This window comes from Gallus gallus, chromosome 11, assembly GCF_016699485.2.
Source record: "Gallus gallus isolate bGalGal1 chromosome 11, bGalGal1.mat.broiler.GRCg7b, whole genome shotgun sequence".
NCBI classification, from domain to species: domain Eukaryota; kingdom Metazoa; phylum Chordata; class Aves; order Galliformes; family Phasianidae; genus Gallus; species Gallus gallus.
In genome coordinates this window covers 13,682,726-13,691,420 of record NC_052542.1, presented here as the reverse complement: position 1 = coordinate 13,691,420, position 8,695 = coordinate 13,682,726, and the positions used below count along the sequence as shown (strand labels likewise).

At 37.5% G+C, this 8,695-nt stretch overlaps 1 protein-coding gene across 1 annotated transcript; it reads right to left on the bottom strand.

Moving 5' to 3' along the window:
- Positions 1 to 1,476: 1,476 nt before the first annotated feature.
- On the bottom strand, positions 1,477 to 8,407 carry CLEC3A (C-type lectin domain family 3 member A). The gene is made up of 3 exons (NM_001277618.4): positions 8,226 to 8,407; positions 6,195 to 6,275; positions 1,477 to 3,034 (listed from the first exon to the last, which is right to left on the bottom strand). The coding sequence occupies exons 1-3, from the start codon at positions 8,338 to 8,340 to the stop codon at positions 2,649 to 2,651; spliced, it is 582 nt and encodes a 193-aa protein (NP_001264547.1). The 5' UTR covers positions 8,341 to 8,407; the 3' UTR covers positions 1,477 to 2,648.
- Between the last annotated feature and the right edge of the window lie 288 nt (positions 8,408 to 8,695).

The following is an 8,695-nucleotide window of genomic DNA, read 5'->3' as shown; positions in this document are numbered from 1 at the left end:
TAAAACGCATATGGCGGAAGCAAAGTGATGCAGCTCTGTAGCAAGGCAACCATGCTGTCAAGACAGAGTCTGTAACATACCTGAAATTCAAAAAAGTCTTATTTTTTCTTCCCAGAATGAACATTTGCTAATACTTGTCATCAAATATAAAAATAATGTATGTTTAGCTGCTGAAAGACAAGCGCTTCTGAAAATTGGTATTAAGTCTTTAAAAAATATATATATTGTCTATCTTCTTGCGAATATTATTAGAAAATAATTGGAAGGAACTGAAAGCAGTGTTTTCTACAATAAATACCATTTAAATGGCACATCAAACTTGTGTTATGCGTTCTGCTGCTGTACCACTGGGTGGTAGTGTTGCAGCTTTTTCCGGAGTTGATTTGCAGTCGTGTACCTAAAAGTTGCAGTTGAGTCCTGTTGCACAACTTGGTGCAGAGATGAAGAACTCAGAGCTGGAACTTGCAGTGAAAACATCACCAGGAGACCTCAGAGGATTTCAAAAACTAATTGAAAGAGACTAGGTAGATAAAAGACTAGAGAAGGAAGTCTAATCTGCTTGAATGGAAAATACAAGCAATATTAAGTGTTATCCAGAAAGAGAAAACACAGGGAAGGATGGTGATAAGAACTTGTGCAGAGAACTGGTGGGTCAGAGCTGGCCCACCAGGCAGCAGATACTTATCCTTGCTCTGAGCTCTCTTCATACAGGTGCATTGAGGGGAGGTAGTGATGGTCAACTTGATAGGACAGTTTTTCTCCCTACTACATTTCTACTTTCTTGTCTGTTTGTCTTGCTCCCATTGCAGGCCTTTTCATAGGAGATTTTCATCCTCCTACCATTTTCTTTCCATCTCCAGCCACATCAGGCTTTTCTCTGTCATCTTTACAGTTTACTTCATCTCTGTCGTTATTACTTATTTAACCAAGAGTTCTGCTGTGAATCTTAAAATCAATTATCAATTTATAAACTCATCAAAGTCTGATAGTTGTTTGTAGTAAGCAGGTTTTTGAATTTGCACTGAACTTGCGGTTTGCCTGTAGCTGTAGGGATATGCTCAGATAACACACTATTTCAGGCAGAAGTAAAGAAGCCATAGGAAGTGACTGCAGAATTTTAATTGTGTTACAAAATAGGTAATGGGAATATTGCTTCCCAACCACGGTTAGTAGATTTTGATAGAAAATTTGGGAACTTTTTGCTCCTTTATTTAGCTCAGGAGCCAAGTAAGAGAGCTGAGAATTAGGTCTATGTGCTGGCAAATTGAATTAATTTCAATACATATTGCAGGGGTACACAGAGTGCTTGCATCTTAAATGGTACTCAGGCAAGTAGGGATCCAAATTTTGTCTTATGGCATGTATGTACAGAAAAGATGTGGTATAGTACAACCAAAGATCTTTTGAATCCTCAAGAAAGCACTTGGAAATAATGGTCTTTGCATGGATGCTAAAGCTCTCAAAAACACTACTACGTTTAAATATCAGTAATTGCAAATTTATTGCAAAATCTAAGAAAATCTTTCACAGTTAAAAGAGAAAAAGTAGAAATTAGCCTCTAAGCAACAATATACTTAGATCATTTATTGAAATTCCCTTACATGACAGAGAAACTGCAGTTTATAACATCAAGGCAAATATGTATTGTGATGTTAAGAATAGCAAAAAATAGCCAGCTCAAATGTTGGGTATCAAATGGGAAAATCTGCACATGGCCCAGTGAATGATGGTTTGGTCCCACTCGTCTGTGCCAGCAAGGCATGCTACCCACAATATGGAGAGAGGTGATTGAGGGGGTATGTTGTGCCTGAAAGGGGACCCTTCCTCTCCATTCATGCCTGAATTATAAAGCCTCCTTCTGATCCTGCAGGAGAGGCATTTGCACATCTTTCTAAGGGATTACATACTAACAGTATGATCTAGTCCCAGATTGGTTTCTTCTACAGTAATGTTCCAAGTGACGTCTAATATTTAACCATAATTGAGACATTTAGAAGCAACCATTCTTTGACCTGATATTTAGAATATCCCCCATTTTGTAGCAGTGTATCACATTTAACCCTGTGTGCTTTAAAAATTATCATCAGATTTTTGTTTTTATCCTTCCTATCCCATAAATAAAAATCTTGGTTTCAAATCCAAGATCCTGTTAAACTCTGTAACGAGAATGGCTTTTTTCCCAGGATAAACCCCAATGTCCTTCTTAAGCACCGGAATAAAGAGGAGCCCTACATCTTCTGTTAGAACATGTCTCCATACAGCAATCTTTTTGTATACTTTCAATAAATTCACTAGAATTCTGAGATCAAGCAAATACCTTTCTACCATGGAGATACAAAGTGAAGAAATGAAGGTGAACCCCAGTAACCTGAACATCAGGCTGAAAGAATATGGCAAAATATGATGCAGTATAGATCAAAACATTGCATGTATTCCTGTACATGATGAGAGCACTCACTACATATAATATTTTAAGCATTTGAATAGAAAATAAATTAATGAAGAAAAATTCTGTTTCAGGAAAGAGTGAGTATAATGCAAGAGATTGATATTTTTAACTCACCACTGTCTAAGTGGGAGGGGCTGCTAACAAGAAAAAATGGCATGTTAATAACCCAAAATATAGTCATGATCACTTCTATATGGAATTATGGGATCAGAAATTCACAAATATATCTTTTGGCAGTACGGCAGATCTCATCCACCCACTTGCCTTGTGTTGAAAAGAAGACACAATTTTCACGCTTTCCCCCATTTGGCTGGGCACGATCCCAATTGAAGTACTGTAGAGCCATGCCATTAACATCAACAAACTTCCCTTCATTTACCATGTCATTGACACCTAGCCAGAACTCAGACCCTCCAGGCACGCTGTTCTTGCCGTAGTCTCGGAGAGTGTTCATTTCATCACTATTCCTGGGGATAGCCAGTGTTCCTCCCTTGGCTATGCAGTCTTCATTGGCTTCATGAAAATGCTTGGTGCCTTCTGAAATGAGGTAGCACTTCTTATGGGCCTTTGTCCCTCGAAGACAGACTGTGAATAGATATTAGTTTCCAAGTTCAGTAAAAGCTTGAGCTTTAAATGATGTTTCCTAAAACAATGATTTTCTAAAGGTATCTTGGTGATTAAGTAATCAGGTCACCCAGCAAGTGAAAAGCTCTTGCACCTGAAGAGTGGGTCTGGAATTAGGAGCAGTAGCATCAAATGCAGACTTCCCTGCTACTCCTGTTTGTGTAGTACCTTGTATGCAGCCAACATGCTAGTGTGCCCTTCGGAAGTCTAGATGGCTCACAGACACACTGCAAGGTCCTCTGGGGTGTAAGAGTTGGCCAAAAGCTGGGCATGCTCTTAGGGCTACTGCAGAAAAGTCACTTAAGAGAAAAGATAGATAAAGATGTGATCTTAACACCAAGAAGTACTTTAGAAAACCTTTCCTTTGTTTACTTTGATGAACCTGAAGCATGATCTTAAGCTTCATATTCCTCCTTTAATTTAGGTTTGCGGGTTTTTTTTTTATTTGAGTTTGGATTCTTTAAATTTAATTTGGCTACTTCTGAACAATAAAATATAACTCAGGCCTGTTGTCAGTATGTCTTATCACCTGTTTTTGTAAATAGTCCTCTTTTCACGTCTTACCTTATTTCATCTCATCTCTTAAAACTGGTGGAATGGGTAGGTATGGATGTTCGTATTGTAGGCAGATGTGAGTTAGTCATTACGAAATCCATACTTGGCTTTATACTAAAAAGGCAGTTCTAAGGGTCGTTTCATATTTATGGTATTCAAGTTCCAGAGTAAAGTGTTATGTATTAACTAGGCCTATTTCATAGCAAGAAAATGCTAGAAATGCTATTTTAAATATGCCCTGCTTGCCAGAATAATATTGACTTGAAAATCATAATGCAAATCTCTCTCTGAGTGATTGGTAGAAGTATTTTCCCATCTGCAGAAAAGTGGGCATTCACCACTTCAGTTCTTAATTTCTGGTCATTCCAGCAAGGTGTATCCCTTCAAACTCAAATGAGGTAAAGTGACTTAAATCTATAAAAACTTTCTGAAAAGCATACTGAGCTTGCGTGACAATCAAACCAAGCAACATAAGCATTTGCATTTAAAATCTGTTTGGATTTAGTTCTACTGGAATATATCAGGGAAGTCTTGATGTAAAGTACAATTGTACTAAAACATGAATTTGGCATCTGCTCTGCAACTGGAATTGCCTTGCAGAACTGCTCTCAGAGTTCTTCCAGCCCCAAGGTCTGTGCAGGCAGGCTTGCAGAAGTCAAGCTTCAAGCTTCACTTTCCAGCTCTCCTAATACACATATGTGAAAAACTGGCTCTCCCAAGACAAGTGCTTACAAGAACAGAACCCACCTCAAAGGAGTTTCACTTCTAAGTTGAGAAAGGTAGCAAGGGGCTTGAATAAACTACTAAAATAGTTATTCTTGGAATCTTGCATCTGCCTGCTTCCAGTCCATTTCATTTATTGCTTAAACTCATGTTGTACTTAAATAAGAAAAGTCATGAAACAGTATGAACATCTTCTGTCCTGATGTTTTCTATAGTCTGTTTCTAATTCCTGTCATCCGTTCTAGTAAAAAAAAAAAAAAAAAAAAAAAAAAGTAATTATGTATCTGATCAACAGGATATGGAAATCCACTCTGGACCATATCCTATATGCCTCAGTTCTTTAGTATTTCCAGTTCTAATAGTCATTGCATTCCTTAGCTACATTTTCAATATCATCTTGTTATACTAGGACATCCTTCAAACGTCATTCTTTCCAAGTGCTAAGCTAGACGACGGTCAAAGAAAAGTAATTAACACACTTGCTAAACTTTGAATTGTTTCACAAATTTATATTCATGGGAAAACCAGAGAGACCTTATCTACTTCAGCAATTCTGCAGTAATGATGAAGACTATTCCTCTTTAGGGAGAAAGCTCATGCTGCTAAATGGCATATGGCAACATTTCACAGTATGTAGAAAGGAGAACTAGGAAGTTTGAAAAGAAAAAGAAGGAATCAGACTGTAGTATGTCTTGAAAGCTCCTATAGACTAAAAAAAAAAAAAAGCTACTTTTTGAACTATCATAAAGCCATTAATGAATGCAGTCAGAGCTAGAGGGGTGATAGGTCTCTTTTTGCCAAATTTGGAATCCATTTGATCAGTGTGGGTTCTGAATTTAGAATAGAACTCAAAATAAGTTTTGAGGATAGCAAATCTCCTGCCTCTGGTTTCATTTCTAAGCCACTGCTTACTTACTCTCAAGCTCCTTCTGGAAGCAATACAAGAACTACTTTTAAACAAGAGTTACTTGTCTAGCACAGGTTTCCTCTTTTAAGAAATGTCTATAGTCCTCTTATGAGAAATTTAAAAGAAAAATATTTAGTAAAGCTCAAAAAGCTCTATGCAACCCAGGATGCAAAACAAGACAAACCCACATATTACCATCCCTAAGCAAAATATGTTCTGTTTCATGTGAATGATGTCATTTCCTCTGTAGAGTCCTCTTGAATGTGTTTAAATGTCAAGTTTTATGTCAACAGCTGTGAAAAAGCAGAACTGTCTAGTAGGTGTGCACGTATTTATCCTTCTTATTTTGCTTGGAAATTTCCATTTAACTATTGAAATATTTAAAGGACTGCACGTTGATACAGGATATTTCTGAACTCACAGTGAATATTACTTTGAGGTTTTAGAGTAACATTCACATCTGAATGTTGCAATTCCCATCATTTAAGATGACTCAGTCCTTTAAGCTTATCTTGTTTTTGGATATTCTCAGCCTTTACAATGACTGTTTTGTCTTAATAGTTAGCCCGTGCTCATATCCAAGCTGGGGACCCAACTTATTGACCATTTAAGCTCTGAAACCCAGCAACTGTCATTATGCTATGTCTGATTATGCCTAAGATACACAAGAATCACAGCTAGAGGTTGTGCGTAGCAAAGACATCAGTAGTTCTTGCTCCAGAATAACTATTGCTCTTAGTGAAGAATCACCACATGTATACCATTAGTTCTTCAACTCTTGTTTCATCAGTATAGCTGTATCATACTATTTGTCTAAGAAGCCATATTCATCAGAGTCTCAAGTAACCCTTAAAAAGATGAGTGAGACTGAAGAGTGTGAGAGAGGGAAGGCAGTGGTAACTTTTGGATGCCACTAACCAGTGTAAGCTGCTTTACCTGATTGAAGTGCTTGCATTTCTTTGAGAGCATTTACTTCTCGCCACAATTTGTCAATCTGGGTCTTGAGGTCATCTTTGTCTTTAATAAAAGAAATACAGAGAAATGAGCAGATATGCATGCAAAAAGGTTTTTGTTTTTTTTTTTTAATTTTAACAGCTCTTGGGTTTCTGCATTCCCAAGATGTATTTTGCCATTTTAAAGCATCAGTATTCTAGCTGCCTGTATCTAGTTTATAGCAAAATTTGCCTGTTTACATTTGAAACTGTATGCTGTTGTTGTGTGACTGTATGTGTACATATATGTATATGTATATATATATCATAAAAACAATAGCAGCAGAGAAGATTCTGTGAACACACAGGTTTTACACAGCTCTTGTTTTAACACAGTGAAGGATAGCTGATATAATCTAAGTTTAATGTCTAAATGCATGCAGACAAACTTACTGAGCTGCAATCTCTCCTCCCCAGGAGGAGCTTTCCTCCCCATTGGTGACTTGAGTCACCCACATTCAGCCCGTGTCACCATTTTATGACACTGACAAAAGTACCAATAAGATGATGAGACAAGAAAAGATGCTGAATTGCACATAATAATTCCATTTTCATGTTCTCTTTTGCATATGTTTCCTCTTAATCATTATAATGACCCACCACAATCATGCAGATAGCAGACAGGATTCCATTGCACAAGTTTACAGTTTGATTGCAACGGTAAGCAGACCTTCCAGAAGCCACAGTAATGAGCATGTGGAATAAATAGGCTCTTTCACAAGCTGCAGAACTAACAAAGCCACATTTCCTACAGATCTGTGTTACATCACCTAATTCTCCAGCTCCACCCCAGAAAGCTTGTCTCTTCTCCGTATTCCCTAATCAGAGGAAATTGACCTCAGCTGTCCTTTATGTTGCCCATGGCAGGACTCCCAGTCCATGTTCTTCCCTGTGATTCCCAGTTCCCAGTAATCTCTCCATGACCCTTCTCTGCTTTGAAAGAGGCAAAAAGCAGAACAGATGAGCTCCTGGTACATCTTTTTTTTTGTAGTGGCACATTTATGCAGATCTCTTTTTTGCACCCACATCCTGAATTTCATAATTTTGGGTAACTTATCCTCAGGACACCCATTATTTTGACAAACTGTTTCAAATGCAGAAGTTATCAGTGGAAAGCTGACAGAAAAATGTGCTGGCAGCACAATGGTATAAGCAGCATATCCTTAGGACATCAAGCTAAGAACTGAAAAGATTCAAGGGAAAAATAAAAATATATAAGTCTATAGTTCCAAAGCAGTATAGCTGTGTTGTACAGTGACTTTATCAAGGCTCCATTTTTTTCACTGACAAGGAGCTTAAATATTTGCCATTAGTGTAACCTCCATCATGCACACTTTTATTAGAAATAAGCTTTAAAATAACTACAGAGACCATTCCAAACAGTCCATGGTTCTGCATTTGCTCTGTAATCTTTGCTCTGGGAATTTAATCCTTTTTTTGGAAATTCTTTTTTATTAATTTGACTTGCAGTTTCACCATATCACACATACAAGTAGTATCCCACAAGTATTACACAGACATTCTGTTACAATTAGGAAATAGACAAAAACCTGAACAATAACCCTTAAGGATTTAATGTCTTATTCAGTTCTTTTCCATCATGTGTACGTGAAATTCCATTCTTCTGCTTTTAGTCAATATAACTGTATAAGTAGGAATGATTGGCTGGAATCTTCCCAGCTTTACCTTTGTATCACAAATAATGTCAGCTGTCAACAGAGATGAACAGCCAAAACAGAGAAAGACATTTTTAAATTGCAATGCAGCTTTATTTCTATAACTCATTCTGGCACATTATTCTTGGCTTTACTAACTCACATAAAAATATTTGAAAGTCAGGCATAATATAGACTTGGCTATCATTTGTTAGTAAACGCTTGAATAGTGCTACTTTCTTACTCACACAATGTTAAGTACATAGTAAACTTGCATAGTCTAGAAATCTCTATCCCTCCTCCCAGTTAAAAACCAGTACCTTTCACTCTACGTTTGCTGTGCTTCTTAGCTTTGAATTTGGAAGCCTGGCTGATGGTCTGATCCAGCAGTAATATGCTTATGAGTAGAAAAATCATAAGTCCAGTTTGTGCCATCTCTCCTTTAAAGAACTTTATAAAAATCTTCAAGAGATTCACTTCAGCAGCCGTGAGAGCAAGTCACACAGACACATTGCAGTCAGGGCTGACTGAGGTCAGTTTTATAAAAGTGTAGTGATAGAGTTGGCTGTACTCCTTGCTTACGAAATGTGTTTAATACTTAAGCTGGCTGCAGCATAAGGTGCCCCCTTGTTCTCACATCTCATCCGCAATTCCTGTTTCTTTTTTGGGTTCAACTGAGACAGGTTGCTTTTAAGGGCACTGAACAGTGCTCCAATTGCCACAAAAGAATGCCATTTCTTCAGAGATAACACTTAATCTTTGAAGCATAAAGGCATGCAAAAGCAGATGC